The following is a 21,597-nucleotide window of genomic DNA, read 5'->3' as shown; positions in this document are numbered from 1 at the left end:
CTCGGGTTTTCCCCCTTGATGTTTGGACACACGGTTACCTTGAATTTATTCCAGACCTTTGTTAAAGTCGGGCGGGCCCAGTAAGCACCCGCGAGAGATACCTGTGAAAGTCGGGCGGGCCCGGAGAGCACCCGTGAGTTGTTACGGTGGCGGTTGGTTGTTTAGCGGTATCACCCAGGAGGGGATGGTAGCTCCGGACTTGTCCCAACAGCCATCACTTCTTTTAATAATGCACTAACAGGTTTGGGTATTTCATCTGAGTTAGCCACTGGCCTATACGCACTAACCACCACGCGGGAACAGTTATGGGCACTCGGTGTCGTGGTATCAGCCGAAGCTTTGTCATACGTCCAGTTCAGCATTGTGGGCCTGTCGGGCTAATGCCATCCAGGATGAGGTGGTGCTCGTCCCGGCTCATCGCACAACGACCCGGAGTGCAACGGGCGATGTGCCCAAGACCCCGGAGTGCTTAGGATGTAGACCGGCGGGGACCTCTTTGCTGAGCCTAGGTAGGGCTGCGACGTGTTGGTCTTCCGAGGCCTGGCATTGACCCAGGAAAGTGTGTCCGACCAGAGTAATCAAGTGTGTTGGGTAATGTGGTGCACCCCTGCAGGGAAGTTATCTATTCGAATAGCCGTGTCCACGGCACGGGCGCTCGGATTTGTATCCTGATCTATTACAACTAGAAATGGATACTTGAGACATGAGATGGATATGCTGGCTCCGGGATTGCTTTCTCGCAGGGAGCCGAGGAAGGATTTCTGGGCGTTAATATTACAACATGTTTGTTAAATTATAAAATGCTATTATATACTCTTCTGAATGCTGCAAGATGCTTGAAGATACTTGAAGATGCTAGTCTTCGATAGGCTAGGCATTTCCCTCTATTCCGACATTCTGCAGTTCAGTCCACAGATACATCCCTTCCCTTGATACCAATGCATACTTAGTATAGATCTGATGCTTGCGAGTACTTTGGATGAGTACTCACGGTTACTTTGCTACCCTTTGTCCCCCTTCTTCTTATTTCTTTCCGGTTGTTGCAACCAGTTGGCGGATCCCAGGAGCCAGATGCCACCTCCGTCGACTACTACTACTACCCCGAGGGTGCCTACTACTACGTGGAGGCCGCCGACGACTAGGAGTAGTTAGGAGGTCCTAGGCAGGAGGCCTTGCCTCTTCGATCATTGTTTATTTTTGTGCTAGTTTTCTTAAGGCAAACTTGTCTAACTTATGTCTGTACTCTGATATTGTTGCTTTCGCTGACTCGTTTGTATTCGAGCCCTCGAGACCCCTGGTTTGTAATATGAAGCTTCTATTATTTTATTTATATCTAGAGTTGTGTTGTGATATCTTCCTGTGAGCTCCTGATCTTGATCGTACATATTTACGTGTATGATTAGTGTACGATTGAATCGGGGCGTCACACCGCCCCCGATGTCATCGTCATCCTCCTAATTGATTGAAGGAAGGGCAATTGGCTGCCCTCAGTGGACGATAGCCGGTTGGTGAAGTACTCCCGCGCGGGCTTGATACTTGCGCACGCTCAAAATCGTTGGAGGGTGTACGGCGGCGAGATGGCGTAGGCTCCACAAGGGAACGAGCACGTCCTTGACCTCCCCTTTGTGGATTGAGGTACTCCCTCCGTTCCAAATTACTCGTCGCAGAAATGGATGTATCTAGAACTAAAATACATCTAGATACATCCATACCTGCGACAAGTAATTCGGAACGGAGGGAGTATTTCCTTTCCCCTACACAATTTTGTGCGGGGCCCCTCTTCTTCTATGGCATCCAGCTCCATCACTTGAGCCCCAACAGCGTGCTACACATTGTGTGTTTCATCACACTATGAATGCTTCTAGCGGGAAAATCTTGTACGACCGGGTCGTACGCAGCCGATCGGGAGACCCACTCCCGCTTGCGACAACTGGCAATACGAATCTCAGCGCACTGTCACCTTATCCCAAACTTAACTGAGCGTGTTATCAAATCCCTAGCCCAGGTCAATGCCCAATCTCTCCAACTACCCATATTCCTGTCACCGGTGTGGTCCGCCCGACTGGTCACCACAACGCCGTCGGCGTGCTCCTCGACGCTGGGTGCAACTCCTCTGCTCGGCGTGCTCCATTCCCGCCTGGAACGGCCGCTTTCATTGGCGGCCCAGGTCGCGGCACCGTCGCATCGCATCTGCTCACGGCACTCTATCCCCGCCGGCCTGCTCACGGCACTCTATCCCCGCCGGCATCCGCCATGTATTCCGGCGACACAAGTCGCGGCACAACCCATCTACCCTTGTCCTGCCGCCGTCCATGGCAATGCTCCCCGGGCACACTCGCGGCGCTGCCGGTGACTCGTTGCCGTCGTCGGGCTGCGCCATGCCACGCCGTCGCCAGCGAGATGGAAGAGACAAGATGTGATTCTGTTGGAAGACAATCAGATTACATGCTGAAAGGCCGGGGTGTGGGACGTGGGAGACGGGGTGGGCTGGAACCAGGAAATCTGGGAACACCGCGTTAAGATTCGTACTGCCAGTTGGCGCAAGCGGGAGTGGGTCTCCCGATCGGTTGCGTGCGACCCGGTCGTACAAGATTTTTTTCCGCTTCTAGCCGCATTTGGGGCTCCGGAAGTAGATTTTCTTCGTGAAGCCACATCCGGTGAAAACGTGCGAGCGGATGTCAATATGGCCATGCGCGGCTCCTACAGGACACGACGGTGTCCCCGGCATGCCCGTGCTACCGCCGTTGCGGTAATGGGGCGGGGTCAGAGAGAGTGAAGCGGAAGAGGAGGTGAGGAAACGGAGACTCACTACTAGTGGGTTCCAAATGTAAGAAATTTTATAGACTGTAGTTTTGCGGAATCTGGATCTAGCAGCACTCCAAGGTCTCTAAAAATATTTTACAGTGCACTCTAAAGTCATTATACAGAATGGGATTGTACAGAACCTGCAAGAGTTGCTCTTACAAGCCTGGAAGGTTGTGTGCGTCCTCACCATATTTGTGTATCTATTTGTAATCCAAAAAAAAAAAACTACATCCATACTTACACCGGCAAACATGGAAGTACAAAAGAGGAGTTGGTTCCGGAAAAAATCAGCCATATTGCCTTCCGAGATCTTGTCTGTTGGCTTTCAGTTCCTACTATCGTTGTTGGAAGCTCAACTTCTTGAGGCAGAGAGCATACATGAACGCGAAGAACACTGCAAAGAGCACAAGCACCGGTGCAACGACCGCCATGAAGCTCCTGTGGTATCCAAAATGATGAGTTATGTAGTAACTGATTGTCTGGTCTGATTGGCCTGGTACAGAGATGGTCTCTTCCAGGTCTCCATATTGTGTCACTATGAGCCCATAAACTGTCCATGCCAATGGGCAAATCCAGTAGTACCAGATCCACCATTTGGGTATTTTCTGAACAAAGTAAGAGGAAACTAAGTAATTGGTCTTATGAAAGAGAAGGGATTGCAACAATATTCTAATCAAGAAACAGAACTTACCAGTCTTGGGATGAAGAATCCAGAGAAAAGGTTGAAGAGGGAATAGAAAGCTGCGGCGAAGATGGCTGCAATCTCATGGTTTGGTGATATTGATACAGTCATCATCCCATAGTAGGTGAAGTAGAGGAAGGAAAAGTAGGAGACGAAGAAGAACCAGAAGAACTTGGCAACCGTCCACTGGAAGCCCATCATCGCGTATATGATAAGGGTGTAATACGAGGCTTGGACGAAGACATAAGGTATCTCCATGACAACCTGAAGCAACACACAAGGCTTGAGATACCTGAAGAAGCCAATGACAATCTTGCTACTTTAGCTTTTCAGTTTTACTATTTTCTTACCTGAGCAATGGCATAGGGCATTGCAGAGTACATCCCAGCAGCCCTCTCTCGGTAGAAAACTGTTCTCTCGATTGAAACAATTGGCTGAACGCTTGAACAGTTGTTGATGCCGACAAACATCACTGCTGTATACATTGCTCCAATGACCATTCTAAGAGTATTGGCATCTCCGCTGCATCACAAAGCACCAAAAATTCAGATGCTGATACATTAGGTTTAAGGAATCAAAGATGAAGATAAGTACAATACTTACATATTGCTGCCGATCTTCCAAAAGATGGAGCCGAGCAGCAAGGCTGTGAACAAAGTGAAGGAAAATCTGACGAGGTTGTAATCTGGACTGCGCCAATAGGTCAGCCAATGCTTCCAGAGGCAGGCTTTGAACTGCCCTATAATGGATTGAGAATATTCTGTAGGAAAATACAGATCTGATGTTCCTGGTTCTGGTTGACTTAGCCGGTTAACCAATGCCTTGTTTTTCCTAGAAATACAGCCAGGGTATTCCATAAGAATTTTGTTACATCAAGTTGTATCTCGATTATACGCTTTGAGAAAAGCATTAGAGGCCCATGCGACAAAGAACATGTTTTGCTTACTTAAACAGATCCGAAGTCTTGTAGTAGTCAGCAAAATCCATGTTTAAGCGTACTTCTGCAGCAACTGAACTGACCTCAAGCATCCATGTTGCAGGATTGTACTTATCTTTGATTTTAGGCACTCCAGGAATTGCCTAGTAGCATTGAACATAAGATTAGAGAAAAAAATTTGATTTTAGTTATTTATATGATATCTCCCACTGCAAAAGAGATCATCATCGTGTGAAATTATCTGTACCTCAAAGTATTCGACCATTTCCTGTGAGTTGAGACCCAGTTTCCCAGAGTATATCACCTGGCCTCCTCTTTTCAGTAATAGCAACTGCAGAAAAGATCACGAGTTATCGCTTAGATGCTGATAAGTTGAACTACTGCTTAAAATTATTTTTCTATGTTCAGTAGTCACCTCATCAAAAGCTTCAAAGATGTCAATGCTTGGCTGGTGGATTGTGCAAACCACAGTCCGTCCAGTGTCAACAGTGTTCCTCACTGTTCTCATAACAATTGCTGCTGCTCTTGCATCAAGACCTGATGTTGGTTCATCCATGAAGATGATCGATGGATTTGCGACAAGCTCCACAGCTATAGTTAACCTCTTTCTTTGCTCTGTTGAAAGCCCTGAAATTCCTGGCAGGCCGACTAAAGCATACTTCAGATTGTCAAGCTCCACTAGCTCCATAACTTCATCAACAAATTGCTGAAACCATAGAAACATGTAAGATACTTGCTTGATAAAGCAAACAAAAATTTCCAAGTTACATGAACGTTTCTTGACATATTTATCAAATCTCAAACATCTAATTAACTTACACCAAGATCCAAGAGCTATATACACTGATTATAACAAGCATATGAAACTTTTTATTCAACTCGTTGAAGTAGCAAAGATTTGATATTCCAATATAACTTGAGAAACAGCTACAGATATAGGCATTCCGAGAGGCAAAAAGACATGACTTACTATCTTGATATCATCAGTGATATCTTGATCTCCGATCTTTTCAGGAAGACGCAAGAAGGCAGAGTATATAAGAGATTCTCTAATCGTGACCTGAGGTGAATGGATATCATTTTGCTCACAATAACCAGAAATCCTTGCAAATGTTGTTTGGTTTTTTGGATAACCAGAAATTCTGACATCTCCTTCAATATAACCACCAGTCTTTCTTCCAGCTAAAACATCCATAAGAGTCGTCTTTCCAGCTCCACTGACTCCCATGAGCGCTGTTAGCATTCCTGGTCTAAATGATCCAGTAACGCCACGTAACAATTGGAGCCTATCATCCGTCACTCTTTGTTTCATTTCCTATATAGATAAAAAAAGTGCTCAGAAATATTCCAGATTTTAAACTGAGATGGAAGTTAAGATAATAACATGACAACATTGAAGGAAAAGAATTCTGGAAAAAAAATGTGCATAAGTGTGCTCACTGCAGGCATGTCGACATAGTAGTTCACATCCTCAAAACACATGGATAGAGGGGAGAATGGAAGAACCATTCCTCTTCTTGGAGAAGAATCATTTCTGCCAATGGACTTGACTCGTGAAATCGCATTTGATGAACTATTGCCCAAACGAGTCATAGGTCTCATCTCACCCATTTCCTCTGAAATAGTTACAGTTTTATTCATCAATTTTAGAAATTTTTACTTATTCTGTCACATTTACATATGAGTTCAGTCAGAATTGCTTACTATTACTGGAACCATCCTGCGATTTCATCCTGCCATTTCTTCTTGTACTATCATTGCTAACTGCCTCTCTTGGGAGGCCATTGCCTTCTGCTTCCTTTGCAGTTTCTTCAGATATAACAGCTTGTGGTTGGCCCAAGGCTAACAAGCAAAGAGTAAGTGGGTCACATACCGATAAAGAAATTATTATCAGAATTCAGGGTTCACTTAGATTAATGTTCCAACACTTACGATTCAGATACGCGAGGGACATAGTGAAGAGCACATTGAAGAAGATTGTGAAACCTAACAGCCCTGCTGCTCCAATCCAGAACCAGTTTTTGTCAGTAAAGATGTTTGTGCCTTCTAGCATAGCTATACCTAGTCTTTTGGAAACACCATTCTTGTCCTATCAGCATTTTTTTAACACAGCTTGTTAGAAAAGCATACACCTCAATCAGTGAAAGATCAGTGCTGCAATGAGCTAACCGTTACAAACTTGTCCATCCATCGAGTAGCATAGAATTCATTCACTACTAGAGCATTATATCCATACACCAGCGGTGAAATCCAATAACCCCAGGTCCACCATTTTGGGATGAAGTCTGTTAACAATGGAGAGCGAAGGACTAGTCAGCAAAGCTGCAGCACTGATCTGCAGAAGTCAGTGTGAAGTGAAAATGAACAAGATAAGTAATCGACCTTTTGGCAGAAGAAAGCCTCCAAGGGAAAAGAAGAAGAGAAGGAACAAGGCTCCTCCGGTTTGAGCAATAATCATGGATCTGCACAGTGCAGCAATTGCTCTGAAAAGCCCAGCAGCCATCTGCTGGATCAAGAACACAAGTAGCAACTGCTTGAAAAACCTGCGGACAAAGATTGCAATTTAGGGGTCACAAAAGTGATAGTTCCTGATTCACCTAACAAAGTGTTGTCTACTCGATATGTACCTGTCAGCTTCTGGGGCAAATCCCATAGTGTAGTATGTGACAACCACCCAGACTGTGGTTTCGATAATTGAAAATGGGATTGTGAGAACGACATTCGGTAGTGTGAATATCCAAGCAGGGTAGAAGAGGAGGTCCCGGTGCTTGTAGAAGACAGGCAACCTTGTGATGGTCAAAGAGAGCTCAGCAAAACCATTGAACATGTTCACAACCAGAGTAAAAATCAATGCTCCAATGTAGACAAAACCATCATCCAAATTCCTTGTGTGCATCTGGGTCCTTAGAAATACCGTTGACGCGATAAGGGCTACAATGATGAGCTTCAGAGTTCACCGAGAAATAATGTCAAGTCCTCTGCATTGTGGATTTTAAGAAGTGGCGATATGGACAGGAAAATCATGCCCACCTGTATGGTCTTGAAGATGTAAAAAAACGAATTGCGCTTTATGAGGAGCCACTCCTTCTCAAAGGATACCTTGAGGAGCTCTTGAGTTGACACCGAGTGCTTGGAGAAGACAAGGGCAGCCTGATGGCTGCGGCTCTTGTCAAATGGCACCGAGAGATGGTTCTTGAGTTGTAGCCCAATATCATACCTCTTAAACCTCTGGGCAAATTCCGAGACTGAAATATATCGGTACGGCCTCTGCCTGTCAGCCCAGTACTGCTCCTGATCCTTCTTTGATGTGACCTGAGAATTAGACAGATACAACGCTTTCATTTATATCATAAAGTGGAACATTCATCCCTTCAAAAATAATAATTGACATGGAATTTTCAGGAACATAGTAATAACTAGGCTACTGCTTGACGTTACCTCCTGAAGAAAGTCTGCGGTGCCCTTGCGCTCTGGGCAGTGAAAGCCGCAGGACTCAAAGAATTCAAGGACATAATCACGGGGTCCCTGATAAACAATCTGGCCTTCTGACAGGAGGATGATGTCATCAAAGAGTTCAAAGGTCTCAGGGGCTGGCTGGAGGAGGGACATGAGGATCGTGGCCTCGCCCAAATGCACAATCTGCTGCAGACATTTGACAATCTGGAAGGTGGTGGAGCTGTCCAACCCAGTTGATATCTCATCCATGAATAGCACCTTTGTCGGACCGACAATCATTTCTCCTGCAAATGTGAATGAGCAAAATTATTTCAAAAACATGCATCCTGGCAATGTTTCGAAATTTCTCTAATTCATCAATCATTTATTATTACTCTATCACTATAATAGTAGTAGTAGTAGTAATAATAATAATAATAATAATAATAATTGTAATTAACATTACTATTTTCAAGGAACCTGGCAGATGCTCTAGCTTTTTAATTAAGAAATTAATACAGTTTGATAACAAGCAATCTCATGATGACACCAACAATTGACCCCTCAACACAAAATCCGCATGAAATGATTTGAAATTGTTGCTTTCGCATTGGTATACATTTCTAAGCTAAAAAACAATCTGCTTCCCGGATTGTACTTTTGGCTTCAATTATATGGAATGTATTTTCTTTTCTTAGAAAATTGGTAGAAGCAATGTCCTTCCATAAAGAAGAAATATAACATACAATTTGAAAACAAAATATGTAATGGGTCTGTCTTGTTTCTAGAAAAGCAGAACATGCCGGAAAACTCGTCATGCAAGAATGATCAGTTAACAAGTGGCAACATACGTAAACTGCAACCTGCCCGTAATGTTAAATCCCCATAAACATTTTCGGACATATGTTATTCCCTGGACTTCTGGTCAGTTAATTTTAGTAACTCAGTAAATTGTCATCACATGGTAATTCTATGGCATAGGCTGCTGCTAAAGCCTAAAAGAACAGGCAAGAAGCTCTAGCATGTCAGTGTCGAGATTAGTTGATCTAGAAGTTGGATCGTGGCGGTCGTTCGTACGCCTGAAGAAACCGTATGGTGACCTAAACCAAATAGTCTAGAAAGACCAACATGTTTAGCAAACTCCTTTCAGGAGGGACTTCTAATTTCCGCCTAGATCCAAATTGACGTCCATTCGCGCTTCTCTCCCCTTAGTGGCCTCTAAAAGGAAAGAAACCAATGCTGGAAGCAGCAGCTCAACCTTCTTCAGTCATTTTGCATGCGCATGTGCAAAATGATGAGATAAGCATGACACGACGATGATGAGATTACCGGTGGTGACGCGCTTCTTCTGGCCACCGGATATGCCCCTCTGCATCTGGTCACCAACGATGGTGTCCGCGCATATGTCCAACCCCAATATCTGCTCCCAGCAAAAACAAAAATAACAAATTCAGTAAAAAAAAACATTTCGTTGTCACGTCCACGTCCATCGCTGTCAAGGTAATCACGGTAAATTTTCATTTCTTTAAAGTCATTCGTTAACCCGCGTCAAACCAGGGTTCATGGCTTGAAAGCAGCTGTTACCCGGCATGCAGGAAAAGCAGTGGTTTTGGCTGGGCATAAAAGCAAACAGGCGACGGGCATGTCATGATCTCAGTCGCAGGCGCGCTGTGCTGATCCGGCCATGCCATTGGCAATTGGGCATCGTCAGGACGAGTGAGTGGATGGCATCTCGCGCTGCCTTCGAGGGGAGCTCGTTTCGCCAGAGGCTGCTCTGTGCCTCGCCGGCATCCTGCGACGAGGCCGCCGGCGGGCTTCGGTCTTCGGCCGCGGGCCTCGTGGTGCCTCGACCTCGAGCGTGGTCCGGCGTTCCATACGCGCGTATCCAGCTCTGGGAGAACCGCCGTGATCGACGCATGGTGGTGTGGCGTTGGTGACCTGGTGGCGATAGCAATGCGCTGGCTAGTGCAGCAAGCCGGGGCGGCGTTCTTCGACCCTGTCTGTTTCAGCTCCAGGCAGCAAGATGCTGAAACAAACAGCTATCCCCTCCGTGATACAGTAGTACAAAAGAAGTATTTAAAATCAACTTTGGTAGTGGATTTAACTCTAGGTTCAAGCCACTTTTAATGCAATTGTCTCAAGCACGTTCAGATGTACTATTTGGCGACATAGTTGATTCTGCCAATGGAGCGAATTCGCGGATTATTCGAAGCCAGTTAAAGCTGAAACAAGCAGAGTTTTCCATTATCTGAAGGAAATGGCAACGAAAATGGGCAAAACAAAAATAATGCGCTCTCACTAAAAATTTAAAAACTAGCTCTAGCCTTTATGTTTAGAGGGTGGGGACTTCTAGAGTACACCCTAAATATGAGACTCTTTTTCTAGAGAAACTAAACATGAGACTATGGCTGAAAGAAAGTTTCAGCTTCACCGAGCTCCTCGACGCAAGCGTCAATAGTGTCTTTGATCGGACAAAAGCAATTCTACCGTGCATAGGATATCCTGTTCATCCATTCATCTTATGTGGTTGCTTTGAGATTCATGCTACTTTTTCGGCTGTTTTCAATATTTGTGTTGTTTCAAAATATTCATTAGGTTTTTCTCCTCATTCTATGGTCATGTATAATTGCACTCTTTTTTTTGGGTATACAATGAAACATGATGACACACTTTAAAACTAGAAAATAAGCTGCGAACCAACCTATGTTCGATGGTTAGAGGGACGATGGTATCTTCACCCTACCAGGGTTCAAGTCCCGGTGCTCGCATTATTCCTAGATTTATTTCAGGATTTCCGGCGATGCACTTTCAGTGGGAGGGGATGTTCCCGTCGACGACGAGGTGATTACGGTGACTTCGTCAATCTCAAAATGATATGCCGGCTTAGTCTCTCGAAGGTGCTTATAGGGATAGGGTGTGCATGTGTGCGTTCATAGAGATGAGTGTATGCGCGTATGTATGAGCGCTTGTGTCTGTACTGTGTTAAAAAACTAGAAAATAAGCTAACAAATCAGTTTGAAACAATTTTTGTACATCAACTAATAAAGTAGCATGAATTTCAAAGTAACTACGGACGATGGATACATGCACCACATGATAACATGTGCATGGTAGAAAAATCTCCTTGTCGACTGTGTCATAAAACACATATCGTGCGACCTTCATGTTTCGTGCCCGCATTGCCTTAGTTTCCCATCCTCCCTTCCTTTTCGTGTCCAAAATGCCCCATTTTTACATTACCCCCTCATTTTCAGTTGTCTGTCGCCTACGTCTATAAAACGCTAACACCTCTCACATTGCCTGATGTCTCCTCCCTTCGTTCGCCCCCAAATCCAAGGTCGCCTTCGTCTTTGGTTCATGCATGTCACCGAGACGCCTCCTCTCTCACACTATCATGTGGTTCATATGTGTGGTCGTATAGGCTTCCTGCACCCCACCTCTCCCTAACTTTGATGAGGCCGCACCTTGCACGAAGATAGACATAGCACCCCCTCCCAGTTGATGACAACACCATGCCAGTGCGCCCCTGTAGCCTCTCTCTACGGAGGCTTGGCTCGTCCACTCATTATGGCTTCCTCCCCCCTTGTCGATTCCTATGCATGTGACTTTGATGAGAACCCACGACCTGCATGGCCTGGACGACGCAACCAAGGTCGTTGTGGAGATGGACACCATCAAGGCTGAGGCTGAGAAGGAGATCGCCACTTGTGTGTAATGGGACCCACCAAACTGTCCGGAATGGGAGACCACCACCAATTTCCGTGTCAAAGCCAAGGACGAGAATGAGCTTCCCACCTGACTGGATTGGGATCTTGCCACACCGAAGTCTCGCACCCAAGCCCCCTCTATTGCACCGTCTACCAGGCCAAGCTGGAATAGCGAAAGAAGGAGAATCCCGACGATGACCACCATGACCGTCCTACGTAGTCTAAGAATTTATAGACTACTAATATGTAAACTAGAAGTATGTTTCAATTTTGCGAGTAATTCAACATAATATATATACTATTCGTCACGCAGGATGCAGAATAAGTTATTCTTCACCCGAGGTAACTTTACGATCACTTCATAAATAAATTACGTTTGGAATATAAATAGTTACATTCATATTGATTCACTATGTAAAATTTGGTATAAGAAAACAAAAAATAGCTTATAAGACCAGAAATATCGCATTTTATGTATGTTTTACACTATATTTTTACGTTCGTAATTTTACGTAACATAAAATATTTTTTACGATGAGTACATATTTTCTTACGTTCTCTTTTTACGTATGAAATAAGATAAAATTTACGAAACATAAAAATATAGTGCATTGACGTCGAAATATATATGAATGTAACTATTTGTATATGGAAAATTCACTATGTAAAATTTGACATAAGAAAACAAAAATATATGTCCTATGACCAAAAAAATTGTATTTTATGTATATTTTACACTATGTTTTTACATTTGTAATTTTACGTAACATAAATATTTTTTACAGGATTATATATTTTCTTACGTTCTCTTTTTACGTCTGAAATAGGACAAAATTTACGAGATGTAAAATTAGGTGCATTTGTGTTAAAATAGAGGGGGTGAAGAATAACTATTCCTCACCCAGGGTGACGAATAGTCAATCCCTATATATATATAAACAATGTCTAGATTTCAAATTCCAGTTTTAGAATGATGCATTTGCATTGTTGTTGAAGTGCTTGAGGCTGAAATGTGAAAGTTATTGGTTAATAATACGCCATATACAAGTTGAAATATTTGTATTTGGACACGCACAGGAGAAACATGAGAAGAAAGTTATGTAGCTTGTAGTTCAGATAATCTGAGTTTGCATAGTTGCCCCGTAAACTTTAGAAAAATCATAATGCACTTTAAAATAGCTTTAAAGAAAAATGCTAAAGTTGTTGTAATAAAAAAGGCGTACCCTGAGGGTGTAGTCTATCTGAAGGCTGCTCTCAACTCCTTCCATTGAAGTGCCCTGGAGATAATAAATAGATCACTGAAGTGCATGATGCAGAACATGTATGCTTGGAAGCAAATCATGGTTGGGCTATTAGCCTACTAGTATTACAGATGATTTAAATAAGTTCATTTCATAGGATGCTTCATTTTTGTCAACCATCTAACGAAACAAGTGTCATCCTCCATTTCTAAATAGGTACTCCAACCAACTATCTAGATTTTTTCCAAACATGCTACATCGGCAAGTCATGTATGTCCATCAAATCGTCAATTTGGTATCTCATGCATGTGGTGTGGTGTGTGGAGAATCATCTATTCCTAAATAGCTGCCTTCCACTAGTGATGTTTCCTACTAGAGTTCCAAATTTTACTTGGTTTGAATGTTTCTAAAATTGTATAGGATTAGTACAACAACGGGAGATTTGAGATTTGCTTCCTTTAGCATCTGCCGTTTCTCACTGCGTTTCTACAATTATACAATCTTGCTGCTGAATTAGTGTATCCTTGAATGAATTGGAAGGTTGCACCATTCATGTTCAATGAAATACCCAAGGAGACAAATTTGGTATCCAGGATTAGTCTACCTGAACCAGCCGATAACACTCTGAAGTCTGAACGCAGAACATGGACATCGTGTATTTCCATTTGTGTTTCTAGGTCCTAACTATACAACATACTCCCTCCGTTCCAAAATGTAGTGCTTCTTTTATTTCTGTGCTTAAACTTTGACCATAAATTTAACCAATAAGACCGACTGCGACGGGAGCAAAAATTATACTAGTGAATTCGTATTCAAAAGAAGTTTTCAATTATATAATTTTTTCTCCTGCCGCAGTCGGTCTCGTTGGTTAAATTTATGATCAAAGTTGGACCTCAGGAAGCGCAGGCGCACTATATTTTAGAATGGAGGGAGTATTGTAAACTCCATCGGTCAAGCAATGGAATAACTCTTCTGCAGCATCGCTATTGGTGGTGACTGCAGCTAGCTAGCTAGTTGTTTTGATATTTCCTTTTTGTTTTCACTATATTACTTTTCTCTGAATTGTGTTATTGATCTATTTGGTATGGTTTTTGTGTTGCAGCTTCTACAGTCTCAAGTCTTAACATATTCAGGTGCTACAATAAGTTATCCCTTATCTATTAAATGTGCCATATATAGAACCTCCATCTTGCCTATATGTACGGCATGCCATATTGGCTGAAGACTAAAGTTCTCACATGTTTACCGAATAATCTGACACAACCATTGGATCCAAAACCTCTTTGTTTTCCTTATGTATCAAGCACTTGAGGCTTCAAACTACAATAAAATACTATTACTACCATCGCACCTATATATGTCCATTCAATTAGTTGCATGCATATTATGCATACATATGCCAACTGTTGCAATATGCATCTTAGATTCTTCCTTCCTCACACAACATCTCCCCAAAGTTTGATAGAAGTTCCACCGCAACGCACCTACTAGTTAACTAAAGGTAGCACTGTTGGTAGTTGGATTAAAATTGAACAGAGAAAGTGAAAGGCACGACGTGCATATAACTATTGGACATGTGGCTTTCTCTATTCCTAAATATTGAACCCATTTTTAAAGAATTCTAGATGGATACAAGTGTTTTTTTAGATGGGCCTAACTAAATAAGAGAGAGACAAAACAATATAATAATCAACTTGAGATATTATTTTCATTAAATACTTTTGTTTAACTTATTACCAAAATTTCTCTGGACATTAAATTGGTAACTCAATACTATTTGTGTCTGCAGCGCGGTAACAATATTTCGAAACTAAATGTCTACGAGCCTTTCCGGTAGACTAGACTCCAAAGAGAAGACCATCCGTGTCAAGATGTTAACTACTTTAATCTATGCCTATACCTACTAATAAAGCAAGGTGCATTTCTCAAAAAAATTCATCTGTTCACCGACAAAAATAGTTTTTTTCTACCCGAGGTGGTACTAAATTCTTATGCGTTTGTCTGCTAGAAAATGAATTTTCGTACGCGGGCCGTGAGCTGTGGCTCAGTGAAGCCAGCCCACTTATTTTTCTGCCCACGCAGCTGGGAAAACTCTATTTTCCCCATAGGGCGACAAATAGTCAGGGTTTCGCACAGGACAACGAATAATGGGCCGGCCCATTTTCCTTTTTTTTCTGTGTTTTACTTCTATTTTTATTCTCCATTCCCTATCTCTTTTTCCCTTTCCAAGTTTATTTTTCTTTTAAATTTATTTCATAAATTAAAAATTCTCAAAACGTTCAGAATTCTAATATTTTTTGCTACTTTGAATAGTATTCGAAACTTGCAAAAAGTTGACTTTTTTTTAAATATTATTTTTCAAAATTATTCAAGATTTCTAAAAAGAAAATGGTAGCTCAAAAAATGCTCGAAATTACAAAAATATTCAGGTTTTAGTGAAATTTTCAAAATTAAAAATAATGTTCATGTATAAAAGATACACACTTTCTAAAAATCTTATGAATTTTCAACACATGTTCCCGTTTTAAAAAAATGTTCACAAATTCAACTAATGTTCATGTTCTATAAAAAAAGTTAGAGTTTTCAGAAAATGTTTGTGAATTTTCAGAAAGTACATAATTTTCAAAAAAAAGTTCAGGATTAAAAAATTGTTTATGTTTCCTAGAATATTCAGAAACTTCATACCTTAAAATCCCCTTGATTGAAAGGACTGAAAGTAAGAGTAGATTGAATAAATCATGGGCCTTCTCCGGCATACGATGACGTAACAAAACTCTTAAATGCCCTCGATCAATAAATGCAAAAATAGCGGATTGAATCCTTCACATGCGGCAAAACCGAGAAGCTAAATGCTCCTTTTTTGTGTGCACACAGGGTTTTGTTTGCATATAAAATTCTTATTGACTTTAACTGCATATTATTTTATCTCCCGTTGCAACGCACGGGCATATGCGCTAGTACCTTCATAAAGAGGTCAACCTCCGGCTCGGGACGGATGTCGGCCTCCTTCTCCCTCCTCGCCAGCTCGGTTAGGAGATCTGCATCCGAATATATTTTTCCCCATCGTTACAATCCTTAATCATTTGCCACCACTTGTCCAAATGCCAAGCCATCAAGGCCATGAAGTCGGTGAATGGAAGGTCGGTGTACTTACCGTATTTGGTGCCGACGCCCTGGCACCTGGCCGAGAATTCAAGTGTCTCCTTGACGGTCATCACGCCGACATGCACGTCAGTCTGGCTGATGTACGCTGCCGTCTTCTGTGGCACAAACTTGTCCAGCGGGTATCCGTTGTAGGCCACCTCGCCGTTGCACCTCAGCGACGGGTCCAGCTTGCCGGCCAGGGCCAACAATAGAGTGGTCTTCCCTGATGATGGCGGTCCTAACAACAGCGTCATCCTCGAGGGCCGGACGGTGCCAGAGATGTCCTTGAGGATGGTGAGAGTCGCCTGCCGACCTAACCGCATGCCGAGGAGACCCAAGGCACCCTCCACGATGTTGCGCGTCGTGTTCAACAGCGTCGGCAACGCGCGGCTACCTACTTGGCACTGCGCCTGCACCGTCAACCGCTCAAACCGCACCTCCACTGTTGGGAGCTTGATGCCCACCCTGCATGGATGTGCGATGATTTTCAGCTCGGATTTTCCCCCTTGCAAACCTTTCTCTTTTCTAAAACTAAGTCATAATAAGCCACGTCACTCTAAATAGAACAACTGTTACACATTAACATTAAATCGAGGATCTATCAATTGTTACAATTGGGTCTACGAATAGTCATGTATATATGAGGAAAGACACGTTCCCTAATGAAAACATATCGCTTCACAGAACGGCATATTAGAAAAAAAAGGAAATAGTGCAATTATTACTAGACTAACAAGATACAAAATTCAGTTCGTAACATCCTAAAAGACATGATCGTTAAAAATGCCTTAACTATACAAGAAGAAAAAAAATACTAATGTACCACAAACTAATATTTCAACATCAACAACATTTGAACTTTGTAATTCCGCTAAAAATGTAAACTATATACGTGGATATTTCATTAAACATAAAAATATGATAATACATGCAGTAAGGTGTGGGCTTTGCATTAGTGTTATCAATTTAATTACCACTATGACTGAGCACGAATACTAATCTATTTAATCATGTGGGTGAATGATTATATTTTATGTGTCACATGAGAAAAGGAAAGTATTTATGTTACTATTTCCCCCCCGCAGCTACATCATAGTTCACACAACGGTGATAAAAATCCAAATGAGCACGCAACGTTGTACTTGTGTAACTGCAGCAGTCATGGGAGCACCATAACCAATTTTGAAGTGGTGGAGCCATGACCGAATTTTGAAAATTTGAAAGTTAGGATGATGAATATCGGGTTCAATACTACTAACTACTTCTATAGTTGATATAATGCAAAATTAGATTAAGTTACAGACCATATATAGAGCGTGGGTAACATATTAAGTGTTAGGATAGGAAAACCATTTATATTTGGTTACACTCTATATATGGTTATAGTAAGTGTTAGGATAGGAAAATCGTAAAGATATTACTACCATAACCATATATAGAGCGTCCGAAATAGAAATCACCGCATTACTACTTTATGTGATTAAAAGTGAGGAAAAGGAAGTTATTGCATTCTTAATTTGTGCGATCAGAGCCATTAAATGTTGCAGTTATTGCGATGCTAGAGAATAATGTGATACAGTATTAAATAGGAATGAATCCCTAAAAAAAGGAATAAATTTATTCTTTCCATAATGTACTAATCCTATATACATAAGAGAGTTATCCCCACTAATTTATTTATCTTAACACATGCAAGCATGCCACCTCACCATATTAATATGAATGGGATAAGACCCACCTCAGCATGCAATCATGCATGGGGGAAGACCCACCATAACATTCAACCATACTTGAAAAAATATTTTCCATTCAATTATCCTACTTATACTCAATAAATATTGTTGCATAAGTCATATGTATTTTCAATTTTAGTTCTCATGTTATCAACCCAAATTTTTATCAATCACTTCCCGCAGCAACGCGCGGGGTATCCTCTAGTCGTTAAAAATAGAACACTTCGGTGGTTAATTAAAACGACGAACTTCGTCAAACAAACGAGACCTGCTATCATTTTTTTGTCGGAAAACAAAATGAGACATGCCATCGCAGTGGTTAGCCTTGTTGTGCAAAACGATGAACTTCATAAAACAAACGAGACATGGTTAAGTAGAATGACATAACATGCGATCAAATTGGGATGAGAGATTCAAGAGAAGATACTTTTTCCTGTGATTTTCTCATGGTAAGAGATGACTGATTCAAGAGAAGAGACTTTTTTCCTGTCATTTTCTCAAGGTAAGAGATGACTGATTCAAAAGAAGGGACTTTTTTCATGTGATTTTCTCGGAGTAAGAGATGACTGACTGTTGCCTTCTTAGTTTACACATGCTAATTACTTGCCCCATCATTTAATAAAATGGAAAGTTTAACGCCCACACGTGTGGCACAATGTAACATGGCCCAAACGCCTCCATTACCATACATTTTTGCCACGTCACAACAGATGACATCAGCAGGATTTTTTTTGGTATTCGGCTTAAAATGTTTTATCTCCTAATTAAAAAATCTAATTAAAAATCTGTTTTCACCATTAAACCCGTCTCGACGAGATCTTCAAAAACTAGATCCCATGTTGATATGTTTCGACGAATTATTTTTTTGCCAAAAGTTGCCATGATATTTACACTGTAGTTGCCATAGTGTTTACACTAAAGTTGACATGACATGTTTTATCTATTGTTTTCTTCTAGATTTAAAGCTACCGTTGTATTTTCAACTACTTTTTACGGCGATTTTTATTAATTGACCATGGCAATTTTTAGTAATTAACCACGACAAATTTAATGCATAGATCATGCCAATTTTTAGTAATCCATCATGGCAAATTTAGTTTATAGATCATGGCAATTTTAGTATTTTGACCATGGCAATTCCAGTACTTTGACCATAGAAATTATTTTTTGTATGAACCACAGCAAATTTAAGTGCATGTTTCATGTCAAATTTAAGTAATTCACCATGAAAATTTTAGTTTATGTGGCAAGTCTAGTTTCTTAATTCCCCATTTTATAATATGTCAAAATTTACTTTTAAAGGTAGAAGAAAAAAATAGCTGAAACATATCACAGCAACTTCAGTGTAAACATCTTTGTAATTCATGTGCAATAGACATGGCACCTTTGAACCAAAAAAAAGTCGTGGAAACATATTGATATGAGATCTAGTTTCGAAGATCTCGTCGCGATGGATTTAATGGTGAAAACGGATCTTCAATCGGATTTTCCATTTAAAAGATAAAACATTTTAAGAAGTGGAAATCCAAAAAGATTCCCACATACATGCATGCGGTGACGTGGCGCAGTTTGTGGGTTATAAGGCGTGTGGGCGGGTGTTGCTCCCACCATACATGTGGGCGTTATTAGCGTCCTAATAAAACCAACCGTTTAGATTGTGAACCAATCTGTGGTTGGATTTTTTTTTTGTGAATACCTGTGGCTGGATGATTAGGAGGGCAGTGGTATCCACAACCCACCGGGGTTCAAGTTCTAGACTTAACATTGGTGCTCGCAATATCCCTGAATTTATTTTAGGCTTCCGGCGATGTTCATTCAGTGGGAGGAGATGTTCCCGTCGACTGCGAGACCTCTGTGGTGACTTCGTAAAATTTCAAGATGCTATGCCGGCTCACTTTCCCGGAGATGCTCATAGGGGTAGTATATACGTGCGTGCATTCATATGAATGATTGTATGCTCGTGTATGTAAGCGATTTTGATTGAACTGTGTTCAGATCTACTCTACCTCTTACATGGTAAGAGGGATCATATTAAAACTGCTCAACAAAAAAGAGACTGCACTCATTCTGTTGGATGCCAAAAATTAAAGTTCTAACAGTTCAATAATAATAAAAATTGAAGTTCGAAGATTAGTCACAAAAAAACAGTTGATGTGCTGATGCCATGAACTTTGTTCTCACGCACTTGTACTTAGTCATTCGCAAAAACAAAACAAAAAATGTACTGTACTTAGTAGCACACGAATATGAACGACAAAATGAGTAACTGCAAACGCGTTGCTCAGGTGGATTACGTAGTAATGTTTTTGAAGTTACTAATCGAAGGGGAAAAAATGAAGTTATTGTCAAAAAAAGAAAAAAATGAAGTTACAAGGTAACTTGATGAAGCAGGGGGACTGCACCGCGCTGAGCGGAGTAACGTACCTGTCGATGCGGTCGCGCAGCTTCTGGAGGAAGCGTTGGTTGTCCTCGTCGGCGACGCGGAAGACGCGCTCGATGAACTCGTGCCGATCGCTGACGTCGAGCCTCCGCACGTCCACCTCCTTGTACTGCTGCTGCTGCTTGCCTTGTGCGGGCGCCTCGGCCGAGAATATGGCGGTCCTCATGCGGCTGTAGGTGGGCAGGCGCTCGATGGCGGCCCAGCGCAGCGCCTCTTCGTCGTCGTCGGCGCTGGCCCTGCTCCCGCCGCCGCCGTGCAGGAACGCCTCGTCGACTCCCCAGTTCTCCGCCCCCATGCCGCGGCTGATGCTCCGGCTCATCCGCCGCCCCGAGTCCCACACCCGCTCCATCGCGCGCGATCGGAGGAGGGCTGCGCGCGTAAGTAGCGCTAGACTGTGGGCGGCGAGCGAGTTCGATCACTCGCTAGCTTAGCTCGATCGGTTTGCGTTTGCGCACGGCGAGTGACATGCGCATGCGCGCGAAGCCGAAGGCCGAGATGAGATGAGAGCGGGAGCTGGAAAAGAGAAGGAAGAGGAGCGACTGGGCTAGCTGAGGACAGAGTCGGGGGGTGGGGCGCCGCAGTTATATGCACCAGTGGCGCGTGAGGTTGGCGATGTGGTGAGCGTTCGTGGGATAGTTTTTTTTGGTTAAACCAAGCTTTATTACTCAAAGTCCATACGACATGGAATACAAATCGGATCATGAGGTTGCCCTAGCCAGACATGTCGCCCCTGATCAAGAGAATGTGCAAACTTGGCTAACCTATCCGCATCCATATTAGATGCTCTACCTTCAAAAAAGAAATTACAATTAAAAAATGTTGCTCCTTGGTTGATCTCCGAGATGATTGCTCCATACTCTCCACGGGACTACTTGGCAATGTCATTGATCACTTGCTTTGAATCAAAGACTATGACAAAGTTGTTCAGTAGCAAGTTCTCGGCGAGCGCTAAACCTTCCCGACATGCTATGGCCTCAAGTGTCGCGACAACCACTATTCCTGCAATCACCAAGGCCGAGCTTCCAATGAAATTGCCAGTCTCATCACAGCACACAACAACTGCTGCTCCCCGGACATGGTTTCTAATATCGCAACATCCACATGAATCTTGGCGAAGCCCTGTTAAGGCGCCTTAGGTTTTGTAGGTACGCTCACTGATGTACCTTGCTGCCGTACATTCTCCTTTGGCAATAGTTCCAGATCAGCCAAAAAAGGTGCAATAAATTGGTGAGTAGCTGATGGGGCGCGTTTGGTTGCCCGCATAAGGTCCAACCAGGCCCGCGCGAGAAAAAACTGGGTTGTTTGGTTGCCAACATACACTATTGGGCCTACATCGCACGAAGTTTAAAACACCTCTGGGCTGTCTCGTGAGGCCCGCTCGAATCGACAGTTTCTTGAGAGCCATACCCGAGCGAGGCACGTGGGCGACGGGGACTGCACGCAAGGAGCCACCCTCGAGAAGCCGCGTTGCTT

At 42.6% G+C, this 21,597-nt stretch overlaps 1 protein-coding gene across 1 annotated transcript; it reads right to left on the bottom strand.

Annotated features, from left to right (window-relative positions):
- Nucleotides 1–2,815: 2,815 nt before the first annotated feature.
- LOC123169569 (ABC transporter G family member 42) lies at nucleotides 2,816–20,656 on the bottom strand. Its single transcript, XM_044587434.1, has 21 exons — nucleotides 20,109–20,656; nucleotides 15,962–16,416; nucleotides 15,769–15,845; nucleotides 12,790–12,843; nucleotides 9,189–9,279; nucleotides 7,863–8,164; nucleotides 7,455–7,736; nucleotides 7,052–7,368; nucleotides 6,807–6,967; nucleotides 6,594–6,709; nucleotides 6,357–6,513; nucleotides 6,129–6,266; nucleotides 5,865–6,040; nucleotides 5,395–5,739; nucleotides 4,840–5,130; nucleotides 4,672–4,755; nucleotides 4,434–4,567; nucleotides 4,091–4,318; nucleotides 3,838–4,009; nucleotides 3,497–3,751; nucleotides 2,816–3,410 (listed from the first exon to the last, which is right to left on the bottom strand). The coding sequence occupies exons 1-21, from the start codon at nucleotides 20,471–20,473 to the stop codon at nucleotides 3,141–3,143; spliced, it is 4,470 nt and encodes a 1,489-aa protein (XP_044443369.1). The 5' UTR covers nucleotides 20,474–20,656; the 3' UTR covers nucleotides 2,816–3,140.
- Nucleotides 20,657–21,597: the final 941 nt, after the last annotated feature.

Source organism: Triticum aestivum, chromosome 7D (assembly GCF_018294505.1).
Source record: "Triticum aestivum cultivar Chinese Spring chromosome 7D, IWGSC CS RefSeq v2.1, whole genome shotgun sequence".
In the NCBI taxonomy this organism is placed as follows: Eukaryota; Viridiplantae; Streptophyta; class Magnoliopsida; order Poales; family Poaceae; genus Triticum; species Triticum aestivum.
Note: the sequence above shows the minus strand (reverse complement) of the source record. Positions and strands in the feature narration are given on the sequence as shown.

Coding starts and splice junctions, on each gene's coding strand:
- LOC123169569 (XM_044587434.1), bottom strand. CDS start 20,473: ATGGAGCGGGTGTGGGACTCGGGGCGGCGGATGAGCCGGAGCATCAGC. Junction 6,968..7,051: donor TTTGCCCCAGAAGCTGACAG/GTACATATCGAG, acceptor CTTTGTCCGCAG/GTTTTTCAAGCAGTTGCTAC. Junction 6,514..6,593: donor GGATGGACAAGTTTGTAACG/GTTAGCTCATTG, acceptor AAATGCTGATAG/GACAAGAATGGTGTTTCCAA.